General features: G+C 44.8%; 1 protein-coding gene across 4 annotated transcripts in view; it reads left to right on the forward strand.

Annotated features, from left to right (window-relative positions):
- GRB10 (growth factor receptor bound protein 10) overlaps positions 1-24936 on the forward strand; it is an 87407-nt gene that overhangs the window by 15969 nt on the left and 46502 nt on the right. For 3 of the 4 annotated variants that reach the window (XM_080976772.1, XM_080976775.1, XM_080976773.1), the window contains exon 2: positions 9853-9951. In XM_080976772.1, coding sequence (XP_080832898.1) covers positions 9901-9951 — 51 coding nt within the window. In that variant the 5' untranslated portion in view covers positions 9853-9900. Of the gene's footprint in view, positions 1-9852; positions 9952-24936 lie in introns of those variants that run through there. The other variant, XM_080976774.1, reaches the window with a different exon arrangement.

Consider the following 24936-nt stretch of genomic DNA (forward strand, 5'->3'; position numbering starts at 1 on the left):
AAGTAGCGTAGCTGTTGCAGTACAGTGGTGCCTCGCAAGACGAAAAGAATCCGTTCCGCGAGTCTCTTCGTCTTGCGGTTTTTTCGTCTTGCAAAGCAAGCCCATTAGCGGTTTAGCGGATTAGCGCTATTAGCGGCTTAGCGGGCTTAGCGGATCAGCTGATAAGCGGCTTAGTGGCTTAATGGATCAGCTGTTAAGCAGCTTAGCGGATCAGCTGATAAGCAGTTTAGCGGCTTGGGAAAAGGGGGGGGGGGAGGAAAAAAACCCCGCAGGAACTCGCAAGACATTTTCGTCTTGCGAAGCAAGCCCATAGGAAATTCGTTTTGCGAAGCACCTCCAAAACGGAAAACCCTTTTGTCTAGCGGGTTTTCCATCTTGCGAGGCATTCGTCTTGCGGGGCACCACTGTAAAGTGATTTTTTCCGGAGGGAGGGTGCCGGTGGGACGCATGGGACCCTAAGTGTTCCTCTCTCTGTCTTGCATGCCTGCTCTCCTTCCAGCAGAACTCTTGGCCCTGGATCTGCGGATTTGCCTTGCGCTGAGTTGAGAGCATTGGTGGAACAGCCAAGTACGGCCTCCTTTGGCAGCAACAGCACTCCAGAGTCTTGAGCACAGGCTGTTCTGCAACTTGAGATCTTTAACAGGAAACGTCAGGGATTGAACCTGGGATTTTCTGTTGACAAAACTTGTGCTTTATCGTTGCGCCATGGGCCTTTCCCTCAACCACGCACGTGGCAAATGGCCTTGCCTTCTCCACAGTCACTGGGAAATATCTGCTACTTTCTCCCCCTTTTGGCCAGTGACATGGGGTGGTTTATCTGCAGCCCTAAATAGATCTGATCAAGCATGTTTGACATAATGACTCGTCAAAGTTTTGTTTAATGAACACGAGCCATTACTTGCTGTATAAATATCTCAGAAGTTTTCTGGTAGCCCAAAGTAGGAGGAATGAAACATTTGGTAAAGGGGAAACACTCAAAATGTACTTAGCAGGGTTTAAATGTTTATATTCAAATTCAAAGCTGTACTTGGAAATTATTTTTATTGACTTACCTGTATTGACATACAGTGTAAGTCTACAATAGAGTTGCATATGCAATAACAGACAGATCTCTGCTCCTAGGAATTTTTGATCTGTAGTTGTTGGTCAGGGAAGCGTAGTGAAGGAGGGAAAGGCATGCCTTGCAAAGTGCATGAATAAGAGCAAAGGGACTTAAATTTGGTTATCGTGGGAAATGGGAATTAAGCATTGAAAATGGAATGGATAGCCTAATGGACTTGAAATGTATTAACATGCTCAGTGGCATATAATTCCTTTACACTTAAGGGTGGATAATGAAGGTTTTGCAAATGTGTGCCATGCTACTTTTAGCACACCTGAAGAGCAGTGTACATAAAAAATTATATGTGCTTCCAAGTAGTCACCAGAAAACTTAATAACCGTGTTGCATTCTCTAGTATTCATCCTCGTAGTGCAATCTGAGTACTATTGTGTTCTGATTTGTATGAAAGCAATCTATTTCTGAATTTTCTCAGAAAAATAATAATAATAGTGAAAAGATTTCCAGCACACATCGCTTGGTGTTGGACGGGGGAAGAGCAGTATTATCTGATCTTGGTCAGCGTTCGAAATTCACCCGTCGCCATTGGCTCTCTGCAACTCGGGAGCGCCCCCTTGCAACCAAGTCAAGATTTCCAGTCATGTGGTTTGCGACCAAAATCTCCTTTCCCTGGGCAGGAGAGGGCGGGGGGGGGGGCAGCCTCTTGATGCGCTGAGTCAGAGGGAACATTTTTCATTGTTGTACAATTTGCATAAGTAAGCAAACTCTGAAGAAGGGGCAGAAAGGGAGATCTGGCTGATTTTCACCCCTCCCCTTAAATCTCACACTTTGCAGATAGAAACGCATTGTGGTTTGCAAACAAATAGATTGCTTCTCTCTTGCAGGGTGGGGATGGGGATCAGGAAGAGATCCGGCTGATTTTCACCCCTTTCCTTCAGTTTTTCTGTGAGACACGTTGAGGTTTGCAAACAAACGCAAGCTGCAAACTGTTCAATCAATTTATTGCTTGTGGGGCTTCTTCTCCAAAGTGGAATGGCTCTGGCAGTAAAGAAGTCCCACTTTTTTTGCTTTGCCTCTCATTTCTTCTCATAGTAATATGTTTGCTGGCTTGCTTGGAAGAATAAAGGTTTGTCCCCTTTATTTGGATTTTGCTGTATCGTTTTTTCTAGGAATGGAGGTTGAGTGAGTGAGATGTTCTGGATGTGTGTGGTCTGTTTTTTCAACCCAGTCTGCGGCACGAGACACAGCATCTTTCTAAACCTTTTTGGAGATGAGTTAGCAAAGTCTGCTGATGACACCAAATTGTTCAGGGTAGTTTTTAACTAAAAGAGGCTGTGAGGCACTCCAAAAGGATCTCTGCAAACTGAGTGAATGAGCCGGACAAACGCCAGCTCCCTCGGCTTGAAAGCCAGATGAGCTCTGTACCCCATAGTCGCTTTTTACTGGACCTAACCTTTACCTTAGTGGTTGGAGTGTCTGTAGGACTAGAACCTGGGAGACCAGGGTTCAAATCCCCTCTCAGCCATGAAGTTCAGTGGGTGTTATTGTCCTATACATACCTAAATTTAAGTCCCATTGTGCTCTCTGTATGACGTGTTTTGCTATGGCTGGCTCAAACTCTCCAAATTGCAAAAAAACCAAAACCAAATAAGTTTTCTACACAAAGTTGTTCACAAATTATATACAGGTTTTGGCAAACTACCCCTCTAATTGGGTACAAGAGGTTTTTAGTTTTGCTAGAATGAAACTGCAGTCACATCTCTTATAGACTGCTTTTCCACTTGATTGCTTCTGTATTTTAAAAGAGCTTTTGTTTTGTGCACAGCATTTATTCCATCTTCAGCTAGAACCCCCACCTTGTCTTCATTTGCTTTGTAATCTTGTGTTTAAAAACTGTGCCTAGACACATAGTTGTGGCGACCATAATTTAGGTTTAAGGTGCCATTTGGCTCCTTGCTTTTATATCTCTGTTTCTAACGCTGCTCTTTGTGTTGGCCTTGAGACGGGGAGAGCAGGATGTCCTCATTGCCCGGCTCAGGGTTCCAAGCAGTAGTAATCATATTGTGGCAGTGATGTAATGAGAGAAGCTTGCCAAGTCTAAACAATTTCAAGAATCCCCAGATGTAAATACTGTGCCGTCAAAGATAGTTCAACAGAAATTCCAAGCAAATCGTACTTTGGCACGTCTGGAACCCTAAAGAACATTTTTGCAAGGCGAAGAATTCACTGGGACTGTTTCGCTAAAAGGCTTTTGATCCTATAGATAGGCAAAGTGAACCAACACCTTAGGTTGTATGCAGGCATCTTGGGTGTGGTTTTGGCTCTGAATTTAGGGGTGCAAAGTTAATGAACTTAATTAAGTCTGTGTGCTTTAATCAGCAGATTAATTGGCTAAAGTATTAGTTTGAGGGGAATGAGTGTTGGTGGGGCTGGGGTTTAAGGCCACACTTTATCCCTTGAGATTATTTTAGTCTTTGCCCCCTTACTTCAATGGGAAAGGAAAAAGGAAAATGTTAAAGACCATTGCAGAGTCTGCGAGGGTTTGATGAACTTGGATTTTTAACATCCTTCCGAATAGTGCAAACCTGTTGTGCTGCAGGCCTTGGTGAATAAATTCCTGCTCACCTGTCCCTGAACTTCAGCAGGACAGTGCTATAGCACAGTTGCCTTCTTGTCCCGAATGTTGTGGGTTAGGGCCAGGTATTCAGGAAGGTATTCATCTGGCACCAAATTTGAATGGTACAATGCAAGGAAGGGAAGGCAATATACATTCAGGTTGAGGCCACCAATATATTGCTAAATTGTCTGAAACTGTGTTGAAATTGTCTGTGTTGGGGTTCAGATGGCAATGCCGGTTTCAGACAATTTGAGCTGGTGATACGTCATACCAGGCATGCAGATGGCAAAGCTGCAGGCAGGCAGACAGAGTCTGAGAAGGTTCTGGCACCTTCTCAGGCTCCTTCTGCCTGCCTGCACCTTTGAGGAATTCCCCATACCTCCTGCTCACATGAGCCAGAGCGATATGGGGGCTCATTCAGCTGAGGTGCAGGAGGCTTCTCTTAAACAATTCTCCCCCCCCCTCCAACATTTCCTCTGGAAGAAGTGCCCTCTGTTTTTGGCTCCTGGGGGCAGTGAGCACGCTAAGTCCTTGTCAGGCTGTCTTAGGTTGTCCTTTTTCTCTTTATTAGTTTGTGAAATTAAGACTTTTGCATACCTGGGGAGTTCCTATCAACTCCTATCTGTGGTTGGCTGTGCTGTGGGAAATTGATCAGGTTCAATATTAGAATAAGTGGGGACCTGTAACAAAACGCTCATGGGTGTCTACAGACAATATGTCTGCAGAAACTATTAGTCAGTCTGCCCCATGCAGACCAATGTAAGTCAACAGCGTGAGAGGAGAAGAGAAGGAGCCAACTCTCGCTCTGTTTACAGAATCTTCCCTGCAGATTTACCTGGAGGCAACTCCTACACATGGTTGGCAAATGGCTATTTAAAAGTCTGGATTGGGCAACTTAAACAAGAGTTCTAGCAACTGTCTTTATAATCACTATATAGTAATCACTATGTTATAATCACTGTACAGAGGTCACTTTCAGACATTGAGAATTACAGTTGCGGTGTGTGTGTTTGCATGTCACCTTGCACAGTTACGGCTCAAGAAGAAAATGGCAGGATGGTTCTGTTGCACTCACAGGCCATCCCAAACTAGCATAGGCTTAGGGTTACATATGGGTGCTGCTCCCATGGTGCTAAGAAAGGTCTGCCACTTGTTTTCATGTCAGCTCATCATACACCCGCCTGATGGGTTTGTTACTGAAGCTACAGAAGATGTACGTTAGTCACAGTCGGAGGTCCTTGGCTTGTGCTGTAGACATAAGCCATGGTGGGTCTCCCCAGGCTTAGGTCCCTTGAGCAAACTCTGGGCCCTGTTTTGCCCACAACTTTTCTGCTTTATTGTGTACTCATTATTTGGGTTGGTAGAGGTTTTTGCTCAAAGGAAGGTGAGGCAAGTCTCCCCTCCCCCCCAAGTTTATTGTGGGTTCTCTGTTGCATCATATTGTGCATCATATTTAATCTGCAGGAACCATGAATGACGTGCAAATTAGATATCCAGAGCCTTTGCACAGGCCACTGTGAGTGCTATTTAAAGGAACAGCCTCTGCTTGCTAAGTGCCTTCAATTGTAAAAAAAAAAATCTGCAGCAATTGGTGATTTATGGCCGGCTTATTGTTTTCAAAACTTATTCACCCTTAGAAACTGCCTTGACTAAATTTTCATTCTGCTGCTTGGTCATGATTTCCATTTGAAGAGTTCAGTGCCTCTTTTTTTTAAAGGAAAAGCACAACCCTGATTAATGGAATTGTCACCTTTCAATCTTGGGGTACAAAATTTGACGACAGTCCTGCGTTGTGGATTAGTCAATAGTGATATATGAGCTCTTTCTTGGCAATATTCTGTCAGTGTGGTAACTGAGAACTGTTGCTGCAACCGGGTCCCACATTATTTCCCAACTATTATGCCTCCCCCGCCAAACCCTTTCCCCAGTTCTCATAGATGCCCTACATCCCCTCACCTTCGGCAATACAGTGGTGTCTTTTTGGAACAAACATCCCTGTTGTTGTTTTTTTTACAGTGGCATAACTGTCACGGCTTTCTTCAAAGCATTCTGGGAATCGTAGTTGCTGATAATTCACTTTAATCCCCAGAACCTTTTCATTCTGCAGTGTAAATAGGCCCAGTTCATCTCTCTCTCTCTCTCTTTTTTGAAAGATTAGTAAAGTACCTTTTGGGGAATTTCCATTGTGTTTTATCTTTTTGAGATAATTTAAGTGTAGTAATGCTGAAGGACATGATGTGTTATCTTCAACGCAACAGCACTAAATAAGGCCACACAACACAAATGCCAAATTAGGGGCGTGAGTCTCTGGCTGTGTTGTTTGAGAAGGATAGAAGTTGCAGACAAGAATAGCGCATATGAACGGTCATATTCATTTTCTCATATCCAAGGCAAAATGATGGTAGGCAAGTACCTGGCTTAGATTTTTAGGAATACCCAAGGCCAGATTTGGAGATGAAACTAAATAAAGCGATCTGTATGAAAGCAGCCACAGCTGGCATTGGGAACCTTAAATATGGGGAAGGGCCACCATATATTGGGAGCGGAAAGTCGCAGGTTCAATCCCTGGTGGCCTCTCCAGGCAGGCCTGGGAGAGTCGCGTGCCTGAAACCCTGGAGAACCACTACCTGCCTGAGCAGACAGTACTGAGCTGGGGGGACCAATGGCCTGACTCTGTGAGGCTGCTTCCTGTCTTGCTAATTTCCTGACACTTCCTCTGAGAAGGTTGCCCTATGACAATAAACTCTTGCAATGACACAATGTGGGCATAGCATCGTGTTCTATTGGAATGTACTAGCATTATCTTTTGGTGTTCATTTTTATTTCTTTATTATGTCTATCTCCTGGCTTTTCCTTGGAGGAGCTCAGTATGATCTCATAGGTTAGTCATTTCCATTTCTTTTCAAGAAATGGAAGAGGCCAGAGCTGCAAGAGGTTGGGCAGAAAGGGAGCACGGGCGGACGCGCCTTGACTTTCCCGTGGTCATTGCAAACCGGCGGTTAGAGCCAAGGCCTCGCCTTGTGACGGAATGGTGGACTTGGACCAGGAAGCGTGTGATAGCACAATGAAATGGGTTACTGAAGGAATAGACTAGGTTCTGTTTGAACTTGGGTTAATCGTTGCCTGATTTCTGTAATTTTAGAAAGCTGTATGAGGCGTTAATGTTCATTTCCCCATGCATATTCCCTGAAGCATTCATCCACCAGATCCGTAGGCTCTGCCAGAGAAAGTGGTCTCTGACTGACGATGTCAGTGACCTCCAGCTCCTGTCCTTAGATCTGACTTGGAACCAAGTGGCACTGATGGATCCGTGTCAGGAGGGTCTTGCTGATGACACTACCTTGGGTCAAGCAACCGTGAACCTTTCAGACCCCAGTTCAGTTGTGTCTTCAAATAGATAGAAGTTTGGAGAGTAGATGGTTGTCACATGGCACAGCTGCTTCCCAAGGATTCCTCCTGCCAGATCCTATCCGAAGGGACCAGTTGTTCTGAGCACTTTTTGCACCAGAGGACCCTGTCCAACTGTGATCTTGCACAGCTCACCTTGGAAGAAGAAAAGAATTGTCAGCAGCAGTCTGGCCTGTGCATGCATTGTAGAAAGGCCTGGCATGATGCACTTAAGTCATGTGCTCTCCTGCCTCTTCCTGACATTTTACTGCCACTTATTTTGATCTTTCCCATGTTTTTCAAATGTATTTATTTATTTATTTTTCAGTTGCCTGCATAAGGTCGTGTAAGAAAAGTGAGGGTAACTTGTGGGCTTAATGCAGGCACAGGCAAACTTGGCCCTCCAGATGTTTTGGGACTACAACTCCCATGATCCCTAGCTAGCAGGACCAGTGGTCAGGGATGATGGGAATTGTAGTCTCAAAACATCTGGAGGGCCGAGTTTGCCTATGCCTGGTCGACACTGACGGGCAGAGGTTCTCCGGGGTTTCAGTCAGGCACCTCCTGCTAGTCCTGCCTGGAGATCCTGGGGCTTTAGCCTTTGCCCTTCTGCATGCAAAAAGCAAATCGCCTACCACTGAGCTGCAGGCCTTGAAGGCGTGGCCATTTTCTGCAGCCCTGTTGCCTAAGATCCCTTGACTGGAGATGCGAAAGAATTGTAGCTGGCACATTCTGAATGCAAATCCTGTGCGGTGCCACTGAGTTACGGCTCTGTCTCCTTTGACTGTTCCTTGCTTCATCTGAGTTTGTGAGGAGATGGCTGCTTAGGAACAGGCTGTGCTGGAGGAGAGGTCCCCTGAAAACGGTAGTTCTCTCAGTTATTTGTTGTCAGAGGCTACAGGCCTCTTGTCTAGACCTTGAGATGACGGCATCGGCTCCCCTTTTAACTGTGTCAGCTTAACCAGAAGAATGGGTTGCAAGTACAGTATTTCAGAGGCACATGCTGCCTTCTAGAACATTTTCTTCTGAAACTGCGCGTTCAGGTGGCCTATGAAAGGGCCTTCTTCGCATACTCTTATTGTTTGGGTGGGTGAGAATACTCATATGTGACCCAGTGGGGCTGGCACTGAAGATGGCAGTTCGTCTCTTCCTCTAATGTTTTGGCACTCTTACCATTGCATGACGCCATTGCACGAATGGGGATACTTTCAGAAACAGTCCTCATTGCATGTACAGTGGTACCTCGGGTTACATACGCTTCAGGTTACAGACTCTGCTAACCCAGAAATAGTGCTTCAGGTTAAGAACTTTGCTTCAGGATGAGAACAGAAATCGTGCTCCGGCGGCGTGGCAGCAGCAGGAGGCCCCATTAGCTAAAGTGGTGCTTCAGGTTAAGAACAGTTTCAGGTTAAGTACGGACCTCCGGAACGAATTAAGTACTTAACCCGAGGTACCACTGTAATGTGTAGTTGCTCACTGATATTTTTTAAGGGTGGGAAGGTGCCTGTCCCCTCCTTTTTTTACTAGGCAATCAACCCTATGCATGCTTGCTTCTGTCCCCACTGCATTTAGTGGAGCTTATGCCAAGGTTAGGATGCGGGTGGCCCTGTGGTCTAAACCACTGAGCCTCTGGGCTTGCCAATCAAAAGGTTGGCAGTTCGAATCCCCACGACGGGGTGAGCTCCTGTTGCTCAGTCCCAGCTCCTGCCAACCTAGCAGTTCGAAAGCATGCCAAAAAGTGCAAGGAGATAAATAGGTACCGCTCCGGTGAGAAGGTAAGCGGCGTCTCCATGTGCTGCTCTGGTTTCGCCAGAAGCGGCTTAGTCATGCAGGCCACATGACCTGGAAGCTGTACGCCGGCTCCCTCGGCCAGTAAAGCGAGATGAGCTTTACCGCAACCCCAGAGTCATTCGTGACTGGACTTAACTGTCAAGGGTCCTTTACCTTTACCTCCTTTTTATGCCAAGGTTAGGATGTGTAGGATTGCAGACAAAATCTGCTTATAATTATAAGAAATGTGAGAATAATTGCATTCATAAGCCTTTTTCTGCATGACTTTATAGAAGTTTCTTTCCTAGCAGAATTGTGAAAAGCAGCTGACCAAGAAGTGTACTCCTAAATGGAGCTCTTTCGAGGTGATTGTCAGCTAAACAGAGAAGCTGTGTGTTTAGCTATTGAATCCAGGCAGCCAGCAGACTAGGTGATGTGCAGTATACTGCACATAAGCCTGTGTTTAGTGTGAACGATATCAGTGCAAAGGCTTTGCTGTCTATTGCTTCTAAGCGGATTACACTGTTTCACATGCAGATCATAGGAATTTGTAGGCAAAGAGCACCTCTACCTACAGTGGTAGGACTCAGTAGTTTAAAAATAAAATAAATTTCTACCTTTCGAATGTTTCGTAGGTTTATAAGTAGTCGTTTGTCAGATCTCTTGTGGTAAGTCAGAAGACTCTCCAAGTGATTAGGCAGGGAAATCTTGTTGTAATTTGGGGGGTGTTCTTTTGTATGCAGAATTTGTTGTGCTCTGCGTGACTTACAGAAGTATGTGGGTGTTTGGGCAAGTCAGGTATGCTAGTAAAATTTTATGTGGGCTAGCAGCTGTTATGGGCTTTATTCCAGTCCTTCTGTTATGCAATAAAATAACATTGAATGGCATACTGATTGGCAGAAGGGCACAGGCTTTTCTCTTCCCCTCTCTGTCCCTCCATCTCCAAGTTGTTTGCCATATTAACAATTTGTCAACGCCTCCAGCACAGTTTTCTCACCATCTTGTTTTTACACTGCAGGTGCCGCAAAGCAGTAGATGTAATTTTGAAGATATTCTGAAGGCACAAATGGCTTTAGCTGGCTGCCCAGACTCCATTTTGCACCATCCTTACCGAATAGTAAGTTATAACTTAAATATATTTAAAATGCATGGAATCCAGCTGTAGTGGTGGAGTAAAGTCTGTTTACTGAGCTGAGTAACTCACTAGTTAGTCTTAATTACGTCAGTGGCCTGGATCAGATTTAAAGGGAATCCAGGCTTTCCTGCTATATCAGCGATTCATTGTGAGCCTTGGGCTCATGCGCTCATGCGCTCTTATTCTCAGCCTCATCTGCATGCCAGAGGAGATCGGAAGATTTCCCTCCCAATTTTTAACAGACTGCAAACCAGGATCCAAAACCAGCTGCCAAACTAGAGCTTAAACAAACCATACTTCTCTGCGTTCAGACCTTGACACGGAACTGCAATTTGTTTTAAATGGGGGGCGAGATCCTCCAAACTCATCCTCCAGGCATTCAGAGGAGGAGGAGAGGAGGTAGCGTTGGAACCCGAGGCATGCACTGACTCATGTACAGATTGGGAAACCATAGTTTCGCACTATGGTAGACCCACAACTTATGTAGGATTTATTTACGTGATTGCAGCTTTGCATGGGTGGTGGGCGAATAAATAAACAGATGGAGAGCTGGGGGACGGGACAATCAGAAGGGGTTGTCCAAGATCTCGCAAAGGTCTCAAGAGGGGCATGGCGGAGGGCTCTTTCTGTGCCGAGTTTTCTTGACACTGAAAGTTTTTAAGCCCTCCATCTTGCTTACCGGGCTCTGGTAAGGTTACACAAGGCCTCTGGAAGGGAAGGCTGTGGATTTACTATTCGTCAACTAATATTTTTACTGGGGAAAGTGTAGCACGTTTCAGACCTGCACAAGTTGTGACCCATTGAGCTGTGCATTGTGGCTCCGCTAGGCAGCAGAAGAATATCTTTGGTTTCCCCAGTGGGCCACCATGCATGGCAGGAGGACTGTGCCTGGCTTTATGGGCTAACTTTAGCTGCTTTTTGTGCCATTATGGCTAACCTGTACTACTAGGCCAGTAAGTATTCAAAGTCTGCTTTGGAAAATGAGTGGCTGGTCTTGGTGTTTTAAAAGCAAGCAGCCATTCCAGATCAGCTGTACATAGGATGACTCAGAAAGTGAGGGTGACTGAAGCCCTCAAAATTTACTTTGAAGGTCCTTCTCAAGGTGCTTTATTATGACATATTACGGTTTAGGCTATTTTCAGGGGAAATAATCACAGCTCTGTAAATAGTGAACGAATTTTGGGACACCCAGATCAGAGGCAAAGAGCAGTGCTACCAAAGGGGTATTCCTGCAACAGCAATATGGGTTGGTGGCTCCTGCTAGTTGTATCAAAACCAACAAAGGACTACCATGTAGGGGAGGCTACCTCAATCTTCACGGAAGCCATGCGGAGGCTGGCGCAAGACCGATGTTTCATGCTGGGGAGGAAGTTGAAAAAAGGTTATGGAGAAATGATAGTAATCTCAACCAGATACAAATGTAATGCTTCTGCTGGTGCTCTTGCTAACCACGAAAGCAACTGAAACAGCCTGTAAAACAGTGATGAGGAATTTGCAGGTCTGTTTAGGCCCTGCCTATGAGGCGGCTCCCTGCCAACCACACCTGATGTAATATGTGATTTGCAGTTTGTGGTAGCCAGGGACATGGCTGCAAAGGAACAAGCAGGGGCTTAAAAGTTGCCAGTTGTTTCTGTGCAAGCAGGGCTTCCCATCAGTGCTGGTAAGCAGGGATCAGGAACTCCTTAGTCCTGCTTTCTGTTTTGAAGGATGGATAAAATTCAAACCATTTCCTCAAAATGGACTTTGAGGAGTCCATTTTGTAACCATGTAAACAGAATGGAAGGTGCACTCCCAGTGCCTGTCAGCTGATTGGCACTGAAAGTGCATCTTCAGACAAGGTTGCTCTAACCACTAGTCAGCTGATCAGTAGTTATAGCAACTTCCTTTAGACTTGGGACAAGTATTAGGCATCCTTCAATTTGCAGCACTTGTGTCACCTTTCAGGGGTGAGATGAATGTTACTCAGATGCTGAGAGATTTGAGTTGCCCTATGTGTGGTACCTTGGGTACCAAAACACTAGTCATGCAAGGCTATGTGTGTTTACCAAAGACAAGAAGGATCTGCCCATCAAAAAGTGCTTTTGAGTTCTGTGTTGCACATGCTAATTAATCTCCAGGCTACAACTGGAACATATAAACGCTGTTCTCTTGAACGTACTTCCGCCTGGAAAGAGAAGTCGGTTTCTTACCAGTAATCTGGACAAGGTTGGTTGGTTGGCATCCGTCTGCCTTGGGAGACAATGGAAGAGTGCTCCCAACCCCCCTGTAAATCGTGCCACACTCTGCAAGTGAAGTTCCATGGCAGTGTAATAAACAAACAATCAGACTTAATGAGACCTCTGAACACTTCTGAATTTGCTGAATCTTCTGTTTTCTCAGGATCACAATACAGTCGTACCTTGGTTCCCGAATACCCTGGAACTCAGACGTTTTGGTTCCCGAATGCTGCAAACCCGGAAATGATTGCTCCAGTTTGCAGAAGTTCTTTTGGAACCTGAACATCTGATGAGCATCCTGCAGCCAATCAGAAGCCGTGACTTGGTTTTCAAACATTTTAGAAGTTGAACAGACTTCTGGAATGGATTCTGTTCATCTTCCAAGGTACGACTGTACACTCATTCTATAGAATCATACACAGTCAGTGATCTTCAAAAATATGTACCTGTTCTGTACTTCCTGGATGTGCTTGGTAGGAACTTGAGGCTCTGAGTTGGTTCATTGTTGATAGCTGATAGCAGCAGTTCTTGTGAGTCCTGGATGTCTCGTGCACCTGTCTTGGTGAGATGCGTCAGGTCCCCGATTCAGCAAGCATGGGAAACAGAACCATGTGTCTTTTGTAGAGCACCCACATAGTCATGTCTTCCTTGCTGGTTCTTGCATGTCCACTCCTATTTCTTTAATTCTGACCTTGTCCCACATGGGCAGCATGGAGAAAATGGTTTTACTGGTGGGGTTCTACTGTATCCCTCTTATGTGATGTCAGAAACATCATCACGTTCGCAATATGCCAGGAACAGTGTGCAAAGCAACAGTCTGTGTGCTCATTTGTGAGTACAACCTGGGCACAATTGCTAATAATCAGGCAAGATGTTCCCTGTTCAGAAGTGTTGCTGCCGCAGTCCTACAGTATGATAAAGAAAGGTTGCAAGTGAGGAATGTTCTCTAGAATCTACACAGTAAAAGTAATCATTGTCATCGTCATGTGATTTGAATGCCACCTTTCCATAGTTCAAAGCATGCGCAAGGCGGCTTGCAACATGAGATGATTTACATAATTGCAAACATAAGAAAAGTAGTTGTAAACAATAAATAAAGCACATCAAAAAAGTGCATGACCAAATCACACAATTTCCACATAATTCATAATAAGATTTAAAAACAGCAACAAAAAGAGGCTGTTCAACGGCCTCAGCTTTTGTAGCTGGAGTCAGTCCAGGCCCCGCCCTGCCAGGTCAGGTGAAAAAATACCATTAGGGCAGGGAGCAGGTGTTTCAGGACTCCCAGGCAAGATGGTTGCTGGTCTCAGCTTTTGCTGGAGGTAGCTGGAGTCTCTTTGCTCACTCACATTGGAGGATAAATGGCTCAGGCATACCTGCTCAGAGGTAGTAATGAGGTGAGAGAAGAGGTTCAGACCTTTCTAGCAATCATTTGGTATAATAGACATCACAAAGTGAGAAGTTGCTGCAGTTATTATGGTGAACCACTAAAACAAATGTCACTTTAGTCAGATTATCATCTCGTTAGGACCAACGTTGCAAGAAATCCTGTCCTGTGTGCACTTACTTTTAAATAAGTCACATTAAACTTGCTGCCCTAACCATTTAAGGCTGCAGAAGCTATACTAATAACAGGCACTGCTTATAGGGACTGGCGGTGGATTCCTGCCACAATAGCTGCATGTTGCACAGAGTGAGTCCCACTGGTTTGCATGAGGAATGCTCCCTGGGAAGTGTTTACAGGACTCCAGTCTGAACTCATTACTCTTGAAAAGTGCCACACAGGCCTTCGAACAAGGGCTCCCAGGTACTTTCAGAATCATGGGGAAATATTAATATCCCACTCCCCACTTAATGCAATTCTACACCTTTTTTCTAGAATGTGGAATACGAAGCCGACGAGGAGCTGGAGAGCAGGATCTGAAATGTCCATTTGGCCGCTGTGTGGCCTTGGCCTGGTCACCATCCCTTAGGCCAGGCATAGGCAACCTCGGCCCTCCAAATGTTTTGGGACTACAACTCCCATGATCCCAAGCTAACAGAACCAGTGGTCAGGGATGATGGGAATTGTAGTCTCAAAACATCTGGAGGGCCAAGGTTGCCTATGCTTGCCTTAGGCTAACCTCTCTCACGGGCCTGTTGTAAGGAGAACACGGGGAAAATGAGAACCAGGAGTGCTCCCTTGAGTTCTTTTGAGGAGAAAAGAGAGAGATAAATGCCATACTGATGGACATACGATCTTTATTATTGTTTTTCTCCAGCCTGCCTGCCCTGATTTTGAATAGGGAGAGGGCACGTTTGAAGCCACAGGGTGGAGGGAAACCTAAAAATGAAGCAAAAAAATAACGTACACAATCAGACCCTGCACATGCAAGTTCTGACTTGGAATCATTCCCTGCGCTATCCTACATTTTGTAATAGTATTTTAAATTTCCAAAGTGTGTTTGTCCTCACAACAACCACCCTGTAAAGTAGATCACAGTTGCAATTTTAGCAAAGCAATGAAAAGGGTAGCACTTGTGAGTTCAGGCAGAAGCGTATGTGGGAGACAACCAGAGGAAGTGTGGCTTTGAGATTTTTGAGAAAGTTTAATTTTTTTCCTTGCAGTTCTTCTCAGGAGGTCTGCATCTCGCTTGCCCTAGGAAATTAGCAACCATTCTTGATCCTCCTCCTCCTCTCAGTGGGACTTGGGCTCTGGTTCCTAACCAGTGCTTTTCTTCTAGAAAATCATATCCTTGAGTACTCCCAGGAAAAAAACAACACTGTCCCTAACATAGATTTCCCTTCTGAGATTGGTGGATCTTTTTTCTTCCTCTGCACATTTTGTTTGTGGAGCTTGTTTTGTCATACACAACTTGTACAAGTTTTGATTGTCTTGCATTTAGGTGAAGGACTTAGGGCCAAACCTGGCCTAAAATGAGAAATATGCTCCTGCGGGGTTAGGAGCACCTTTGTGTGGTGCAAGAGATTATTTAACCTGTTCCTGCCTCCATTGTCCCAGACAGATTCTCCTCCCCACTCCCCATGCTTAAAGGAACAAAGCATTGTGAATGGCGGGGGGGGGGGGGCAGGATTTCAGCCCAAGATTGCAGGAGAACCAAAGGGGTTAAAGCCTGTTTTGCTGCAGTCCTGATCTGGCTCAGAAGCACACTGGCTAGCTATTCGTTTTTAAAAAGCCGGAAAACTCAGCTATGCAAGGGCAAACTATGTGACAAGTATTGCATTTAGTTTGGCCCTCCAGTTAGGAGCTAGAAGTTGTGTTTAGGAGGTTGATCCTGGTGCTAAGTTCCTTGCTAAGTTCTGTGTGCCGTTTATGTACCTCCTCATAAAAACTGTGCTTGCTGATCCAGGAACTTTCCTTTAATCCATTTGCTGTTCAAACTCATTCCCTTGGAAACTATCTCTAATCTTGTGGGGATTAAACAAAAAACAAAAACCACCGCCACCCTCTCCTCTTTGCCGTGTTCAGGAGGTCTTTCCAAAACTCTGTCTCTTTGGTTTAGAAAATAATGCAGCAGTGAGAATTGGCAGCACTTCGCTCGTGTTCCTGGAAGTTCAGATTGGAGTTCCAGAATTTCTCAGAAAACAGGGATGACTTACGGCGTGTGCATTCCTATTCTTATGCAATTGGGAGTCGCAGCAGTAATCGAGCACAGTCACTTGAACTCTTTATTCAATTAAGGAGGAAATGAACGTTATAGCATAGTGATTTAATCAGTGACTCTTATTCCAGTATAGGGATTCATCATGAAGTGACTAAAAGAAGCTTGAGGGGAAGTTCAGAGTTCAGTTCCTCTGCTCCTCCCTCCCTCTCCATCCCACCCCTCCGCTCACGTAAGCACCAGAAGTAAAGGCATTAAATTATCTCTTGTTTCCTGCAAGCTGGAACAAACATATTCAGTCTTTCCAGACCTAGGACCCCCTTTTAACCTAAGCCTGCCTTTGGGGACCCAGTGCTGCTGTTGTGACTCACCTTGGATCAGGCCACAGCTCACCAGCTGAAGACCAGGGAGCCAGAAGATACGCTTTGATGTGAATAACACATAATTTTGTGGAAGAGGGAGGCGGAGTTTCAAAGTGAAAGAGACAGACTTCTAATTCAAATGCAGTCTCTGTGTAGACATGAACCCAGAATACCAGTTGCCATGTTTCAAAAAGTGACAAAGGGTTGTGTGGGTGTGGGTGTGTTTTTTTGGGGGGGAGGTGCTGAACTTTTTTTTTTTTTTGCAAAATCTCAAAAAAATGAAGTTTTTGAGCTTTTATTTGCATTAGCCATAGCAATAAAATAAAATGTACCGAAGGTAGGGGTAATAACTTAACTATGCAAAATACATTCTGGAGGTTTACATCAATCATCAAATAATAAATCTTCTTCTAAGTGCCCCTGCTAAAATCTTTGCAGGCACCTGATTATCTTGTTCTGCTAGAAGAAGGAGCGACCTGGCATGGACAATAGTAGAGGGGTAATCACCCCACGCCTTAAATCTTTATAAGGAGAGCAAGAAAGGAGCACATGAGCTCCTGATTCAATGCTGCCATCTCCACATGGACATCACCGTTTTTCCAGCGGAATTTTTTGAAATCGACCCTCAAGTACAACTGAAGGCAATATATTTAATCTTGCGTAAGTGAAAGCATGTCTGTATTTTGGAATTGTTAAATTTTGCAAATAGGGTGCCAACGTATCAAAATGACTAGGCAGAAAATAAGCATACCATGGACAAAATTTCCATATTGTGTCCAAATTATTCTGTCACTCGATATGATATAGGCGCTGTCAAATTAAATTAAGTTTTGGAGCAATTTTAAAGGAAATTTGCCAAAATACAGACTTCCGACATGGGTTGTCATATAACCTAGACACCTCAGAAATTTCCGCCTGGACACTGTATCTGACTGCCATATTCCAGCTACATCTAGGAAATTCCAGATGTGCGACAGCCCTAGGCAAGACCTGCTGCTGGGAACCTTTCCTGATAGGAGATTTCCTCCAGCCCTCAGTCATTTTAGTGGTTCTGTTTGTCACCTTTTTTGGCTCTCCAGTATCCTTTTTGAGGTGTGGCAACCAGAATGGGAGAGGAACTTCCATCCCATGGTCCTAATTTGGTGTGGTGTGGTCTCAGTGTGGCTCATGAGGCAGTTTCCCTGAAACCCACTTGCCCGCATACCGAATGCCATATGGGGAGGTGCAGCTGCCGCCAGGGCACCCTCAAGAACCTGGGGTCAGCTGTGCTGCTGAGTTCTCCATGGGGAGAACAAGCGGAGTTCAACTCAGCTGATAGCAGTGTTGATGGATGGTTTCTGGACCTGGCAGAGCTGCTAGGGGGCATGGGATGCCCAACCATGTTGTCCCCCCCCCAATTTTATTTATTGGTTTTCCAAAATTTTAAACAAACAAACAAACATACATACATCTTAACTGTACTTGATCCAATCTTAGTAACATTGTTAAGTGACTTCCTCAAATCCCCCTGGCTGCATTTCAGTGTATATCATTGTAACAGTTTCCCAAAACCCATTTTCTCATAAAATTAACTTAATCACTTAACCTCTTACTTTGTTTTCATTTTGACTTTAAACATATTATTCTCTAAAAGCACATAATTAAATATTAAGCCTATCTGGAATTTGCAAGCTTTTCCAATTAAACTATCTTAGCATATTTAACTAAATAGTCTTCGAATTTCATCCATTCCTCCTGGTACTCCTCCTCCTTCTGGTCGCGGACTCCAACCATGGTTTTTTGGGTTTTCTCTGCCAACCTCTTCCCTTGCAAAGATAACCATGGACACAAAAGTCCATTACAGATGACCTGTGTAGTCAATATGTTGGATGGCAGCCACAGTCCTATTGGTTTTCTATCTGTTTTTATTCATTGAGTTTGTATGGCCCATGAATCTTAAGTTACTGTGGGACAAGTCAGGGAGGCTGCCTGGCGTTAGCTTCCTTGTACCTTGATGCTTTGCTGCTGGAGTTGAGCTGTATTGTCAGCTAGGGTTCTCTCTGTGTCCCTTTAAGGCAGAAATCTTACAGATCAGTGTGCACACCTAAAGTGACAATTTGACTTTGTGATTTGTACTAAACTACCACACGGTTTTGGGACGCGGGTGGTGCTGTGGGTAAAACCTCAGCGCCTAGGGCTTGCCGATCGCATGGTCGGCGGTTCGAATCCCCGCGGCGGGGTGAGCTCCCGTCTTTCGGTCCCAGCTCCTGCCCACCTAGCAGTTCGAAAGCACCCCTAAGTGCAAGTAGATAAATAGGTATCGCTTTATAGCGGGAAGGTAAACGGCGTTTCCGTGTGCTGCGCTGGTGCTGGCTCGCCAGAGCAGCTTCGTCACGCTGGCCACGTGACCCGGAAGTGTCTCCGGACAGCGCTGGCCCCCGGCCTCTTAAGTGAGATGGGCGCACAACCCTAGAGTCGGACACGACTGGCCCGTACGGGCAGGGGTACCTTTACCTTTACCACACGGTTTGGACACAGAAATGTGTGTGCTTGTATGTTAATATTATTATTAAAAATTATTATTCATAATATATGTAACACATGTTTAATTAAAAAGCAACCAATTATATGCGTATATGCTTTTAAAACAACAGCAGCATATTTATAAAATCAATTCAAATCCAGTACAGATACCAGCCGGGAATCGGAGCTTGTTGAAAGAAGAATGTGTTTATTGGGTGCTGAAAAGAAAACACAGAAGGCACCTTTCTGATATATAAAGGGAAGGAGCTATATTGGGGCGGGGTGTTGACACTTGTAGGTATCCTGGTCCCAAGCTGCACAGATATAAACACCTTGCACTTTGCTTGGTAGCTAACTGCCAAGCAGTGCATTCCTCCCCACAATGGCATGATATGGTGGTGGTATTCCACCCCAGTGAGCAGTTGAGCCACCACATTTTGCACCAGCTGCAGCCTGTGGGGCTTCTTCTTCCTTAGTGGTCCCTCGTAGCCGAGTTAGATTGTCTTCCATAACCACGGTTTTAACAATGAGTCCGTAAGTGACTGTGGAGGCCAGTTCTGGATCCACACTTCCTTCCACAGTGGGGACATTGGTTTCCGGGCGGGAGTTGATCACGGTGTAGATTTGCCAAGGGTGCCTTCCTCTTAGCACGTTTCTCCCTTGCGTCCTGAGTTCGAGTGTCTTCAAAGCCCATGACACCTTTGGTAAAGGCTGTTCTCCAACTAACTGAACAGCTTGTGCGGCAGCCCCACATAGAGCACATTGCAATAACTAGCCTGGAGGTACATGGGTGACAGCGTTCAGGCTATCGTGATCCAGAAACGGCCACCACTGCCTTGCCAACTGAAGCTGGTAAAAGGCTCTCGGAGCCAAGGAGGTCGCCTGGGCCTCTAGCAAGAGACATGGATCCAAGGGCACCCCCAGACTGCACAGGGAGTACAGCTCCATCCAAAGCAGGCAGTTGACCAATTATCCTGACTCAAGAACCGCCCGCCCACGATGCCTGTGTCGTGCCAGGATTCAGAGTCCGTTTAGTGGCACTTGTCCATCCTACCGCTGAGTCCAGGCAGCAGTCCAGGGCTTGCACGGCCTCTCCTGATTCAGATGCGGCTGAGAAATAGAGCTGGGTATTGCACCAACGACAAATGGATCAACTTTTATATGTAAACCGTCATGCTCAGTGTTTGTCCCATGGATATCTGCTTCTGTTCATCAAGTTTTGTGCAGTCCAGTCCAGTGGTACCTCAGGTTACAGATGCTTCAGGTTACAGACTCCACTAACCCAGAAATAGTACCTCGGGTTAAGAACTTTGCTTCAGAATGAGAACAGAAATTGCGCAGCGGTGGCAGCGGGAGGCCCCATTAGCTAAAGTGGTACCTCAGCTTAAGAACAGTTTCAGGTTAAGAACGGACCTCCAGAATAAATTAAGTTCTTAACCCGAGGTACCACTGTAACAGCAGTCCCAGCAGTCTCCAGCTTTTGTTTCAGATCACTTGGAAGTACTTTGTCCACTTTGTAAATTGCTGGCCTACTGAAATTCGAACGGGCAGAGAACAAGCTGACCCTGTTCCTGTCACGAGGGCCACACTTTCCCAAATGGTTTACCCTGGAAATATTTTCATGGAGGGTCATTTGGGTACTGCAAGCTTACTTGATACATCCCTCATTAGATATTGTTATTGGTGATATATATATTAAGTAAATATATAAGTGGTAGTGATTTCTCACAATTTTCTTCATTTTTCTTCTTGAGGCGTTGAATTTGATAGCTGCCACACTGCAGCATTGCTCCATGTATAGATAATGTCAAATGTCATAACAAATGCTTTAACTAGCCTTTTTCAGGAACGTTGGGGAGGGTTGAAATCGATTAGCTTTCCCTCGTTTCGTGTGCGCAGGGGCACGTTAGTAACAGCACACAAGGAAACGTCTCTCCCCAAAACCACACTGGTAATTGCGGGAGCCTTGTGAACTGGGAGGAAAGTTAATGCAGCAGTTTCAGTGTGTTCACGAAGTATTAAAAGAGCCATTGTAGTTGCTTCTGCAGAAGTGCTGGAATGTATTTCTTTCCAGAGCATTGCAGTAATTTCCTTTTGTTTCAAGTGTGTCAATAGCCCAAATTGAAGGGGGAGGGAACAAAAGAACAAAATGAGCTGTTGCAGAGGAGTAGAAAATGAAGTACTCCCTGCGAGTTTTGGAGGCAACTGGCAGTGTGAAGGGCTCGCCTGCCAAGAGGAGAATAGTGCCAGTTCATGATAACTGCTGTTCCTTGTTGGTGCGTTCTCTCTCAGTCTTTCCCCTCTATATATGTAGCTTGTGTTTAATTTGGTTCTTATTTTAGATGGATAGCTTTGATTAGTTTTGGATTCAGAAGACAACAGAAAATTACTGCAAAAGTACTTATTCAGTGTGTGCAATGTCTGCTTAGATCTTTATCCATATTTATTTGGTTTCCTTCAAGGAGCTTTTTCTTTGAATTTGAAAAATAGCCCTTTCCTGAAGATTAGCTCTTTGTGGCAGTGCAAGTCATAAAGACTGCTGGGAGGACTGTTCAGATTTGCCTGTACTTTCCTTCTCTCCCTCCCTCTCTCACATTCTCCCCTTCTTTTTGCCTAATTATGGGGCCTGGTAGTCTTTTGCTTCTGCACTGGTCTTTTTCCTAGCCAGCATGGCTGTTGCCAGTCCACAGAAGCTGCAGACTTTGCAGTTTGGAGCAAACAAGGGTTTGCAGGCACTGGTGTAGAAGTAATGCACAGTCTCACGGTCAACTGAAAAATGAAACCATGTGTGCAAAGAATTTGCACCCAAAAGCTGAAGGGAGGATGTAGGTCTACAAGCCTCTTCCTCTCTATCACCATGGTTTAGAGATCAGACAGTGTTGTTGTAGAATCATAAGAGCTGCAGGCTGCATCTATCGCAGTCCCCTTGCAATAGAGGAGATACATTGCTACAGCATTCTTGATAAGTGACCTTCCAATCGTTGCTTTAAAGTTCCTCAGGAGAGACAGCCCACCTCCCCAAGAACACTGTTCCACTGCTGGCGGTTCAAATCCCTGTGACGGGGTGAGCTCTCGTTGCTCGGTCCCTGCTCCTGCCCACCTAGCAGTTCGAAAGCACGTCAAAGTGCAAGTAGGTAAATAGGTACCACTGCAGTGGGAAGGTAAACGCCGTTTCCGTGCGCTGCTCTGGTATTGGTGTTCCGTTGCACCAGAAGCAGCTTAGTCATGCTGGCCACATGACCCGGAAAAACTGTCTGTGGACAAACGCCGGCTCCCTCTGCCCGTAAAGCGAGATGAGCGCCACAACCCCAAAGTCGTCTGCAACTGGACTTAACTGTCAGGGGTCTTTTACCTTTTAATGTTTAGTTTAAACCCCTTTCCTTGTAAGTTGAACCTGTTGGTTAGGGTCCTGTCCTCTGGAGCAGCATAAACAACCACTCCATCAATGTGGCAGCGCTTCAGGTATTTGAGTACAGTATTGCTATCATATTAAGTATAATAATTTTATTATTTATGTGCCGCCCATCTGACAGGGTTAGCCCTGCCACTCAGGGCACCTCCCAACAAAATATTGACAACACAATCTCACCCCTTAATTGTGTTTTCCCTCAGACTAAACGTAACTAAAGCCTTCAGTCTTTCTTCATAAGGCTTGGTGACCATCTTTGTTGCTTTTCCTCTGGACACATTCTAGTTGGTCAATATCCTTCCTAAACTGTGGTGCTCAGAGCTGGACACAGTATTCCAAGTGAGCTCTGTCTGAAGAAGTACAGAGGGATATCATGATCTGGACCACTGTACTTCACTTGATACAGCCTACCATAGTTTTTGCCTTTTCAGCTGCTAATGTGTTTAGCTTGTGGTTTAGTAAATCCCCTAGGCTTTTTCACATGTATGGCTGTGTCAAGCCAGGTGTAAGTCACCCTCTCATTTCTTAATGCAGTGGAGCTACCATTTCCCGGGGAAAGATGCTCGAGTTCTGATCTTAACCCTGGGTTCAGGCTGAAGTGAAGCAAGAACAAAACGCTTTAAGAACAGACACACAGGCTGGGAGAATTGAGAAGCAGAGGAAATGCTTTGATGGCTGGAGGTTTTGGAGACCTAAATGGTGGGTTCGAGGCAGGTAGCAAAAATTGTGTTGTTGATGTTTTTGTAGACTTGTGTTTCGGTTTTTTGGTCCACAAGTCATATAGGACAACTGTAGGTGGATTTTACTATAAAAGGTCTAATGGGAGAGTCCATCTTTTTAAGAAAACCTTTTGAAAGCTTGTTGATGAAGGGAAACAATAGCTTTGTGTAATTTCGAGGGCATATAATTTCATGTTCAGCTTTGAGTTTATTCTCAAGCTAATATACACCTCTCATGCAGTTGAAATTTCATTTTTTTTCTATTACAACATTTTAATTAAAATTAATATCTCCTCTTCTTCAGTACCATCTCTGTCATTCGGCATTAGTTAGAAATGCAGCTGTTTCTCTATACCCTAATCTGCATCAAGCAGTTAGGAATAACCACATACATTGACCAGTTATTTATTGGAAGTCTAGTAGGCATTGACAAGGCAAACAAGAAGTTACCTTTTTGGAATTCCAATACCTTATTCCTTCTTTAAATAAATATTGGGTGTGGGTTTTGAGTAGAGTGACTGTAGACTTTTAGCAATGCATTCCATGTTCTTGATACACCATTTTCCTTTCCCAAACGGAGTAATTGCTTCTGTATAAGTAAAGCAGTACAGTGGTACCTCGGGTTACAGACGCTTCAGGTTACAAACTCCGCTTACCCAGAAATAGTACCTTGGGTTAAGAACTTTGTTTCAGGATGAGAACAGAAATCGTGCTCCGGCTGCGCGGCGGCAGCAGGAGGCCCCATTAGCTAAAGTGGTACCTCAGGTTAAGAACAGTTTCAGGTTAAGAACGGACCTCCAGAACGAAACAAGTTCTTAACCTGAGGTACCACTGTACTTTAAAACCAGACATACACAATTGTGGAGAAAACACAGTGACAACTGTTGCTGTTTGCCACCTCATCAAAATGATTCAAAACCACTTTCTGTATCTCATTTACAAATTGCAACAAATCGAGTCAAATTGGGCAATTGGAATTGATATTAGTCAAATAAAAGAAAACTCAAGTTGTACTCCCACCCCCCTCGATGACTAGCCCTAGGAAGCACGTATATTTTTGACCACAGCACATGCCTTCATTTTTAAAAATCTAAACAGGAGGTGAGGCGCCATTTTTTGGTTTAAGCTGGTGGCTACATCCCTTCAGGGGAAAGTCATCAGGAGCGTGGGCTCATCAGGACCATGCTTTGCAAAGGTGCTCAGCAGAGTAGTGCAACAAACCCTCACCTTAAAGCTGAAATATCTGGAAACCGCTACTGGTCACTTGGTCTAAAACAGGGGTCAGCGAACTTTTTCAGCAGGGGGCCAGTCCACTGTCCCTCAGACCTTGTGAGGGGCCGGACTATATATATATATATATATATATATATATATTGGGGGGGAATGAACGAATTCCTATGCCCCACAAATTCCTATGCATTTTAAATAAAAGGACACATTCTACTCATGTAAAAACACGCTGGTTCCCGGACCGTCCGCGGGCTGGATTGAGAAGAAACCTTAGTTTGCCTAACCATGGTCTAAAACCACCTGTTTCCCTTGTGTCAGTTATTTTCTTGAAGGTGTCTTGTATAATTGGATCAAATGGGCAATGTGAATTTATTTTATAGTGGGTAATGTTTTAAAAGTAGGGTCTGAAATAGCGTTTAACTCACTGCAGCAGTGAAATCAAATGCAGGAATCCCTTGAGTTTTGACTAAAAATCTTTATTGCTAGAAGGAAGACAGTATTCATTTCCCCAAGTATAAATATATGGCGAGATATTGCAAGCCTAGTCTCTCTGGGCACAGAATATTCGCAGCCTCGGCAGGGATTGGGCACGACACAGAACACTTTCTAATCTTCTGACCTTGCTCCTGTGTCCACCTAGATTGCTGTTGCAGTTGGCAACCTGCTGTTATTTGTCTTTAAACACCTTGTATAAATAGACGGTGAAATGATACGTAGGTGAATGTGTGAGCACAGTACAAAACCTCCCCAGGCAAAATAAACTGCATTTTCTGAGGGCAAAATTAAGGCGCATTTCAGTGTACAACTGAAATCTGGATTTAGGGGGTAAGCCTCTGGGATAGTGAGTGTCCTGCTTCTCTGTGGAGGTTTAGTGTTGCCTGTGACCAACCCAGACTCAAATGAAACTGAGCAAACTTCTAAACTTGC

The sequence above is a fragment of the Podarcis pityusensis genome, assembly GCF_964106645.2.
Source record: "Podarcis pityusensis genome assembly, chromosome: 13".
Classification (NCBI taxonomy): domain Eukaryota; kingdom Metazoa; phylum Chordata; class Lepidosauria; order Squamata; family Lacertidae; genus Podarcis; species Podarcis pityusensis.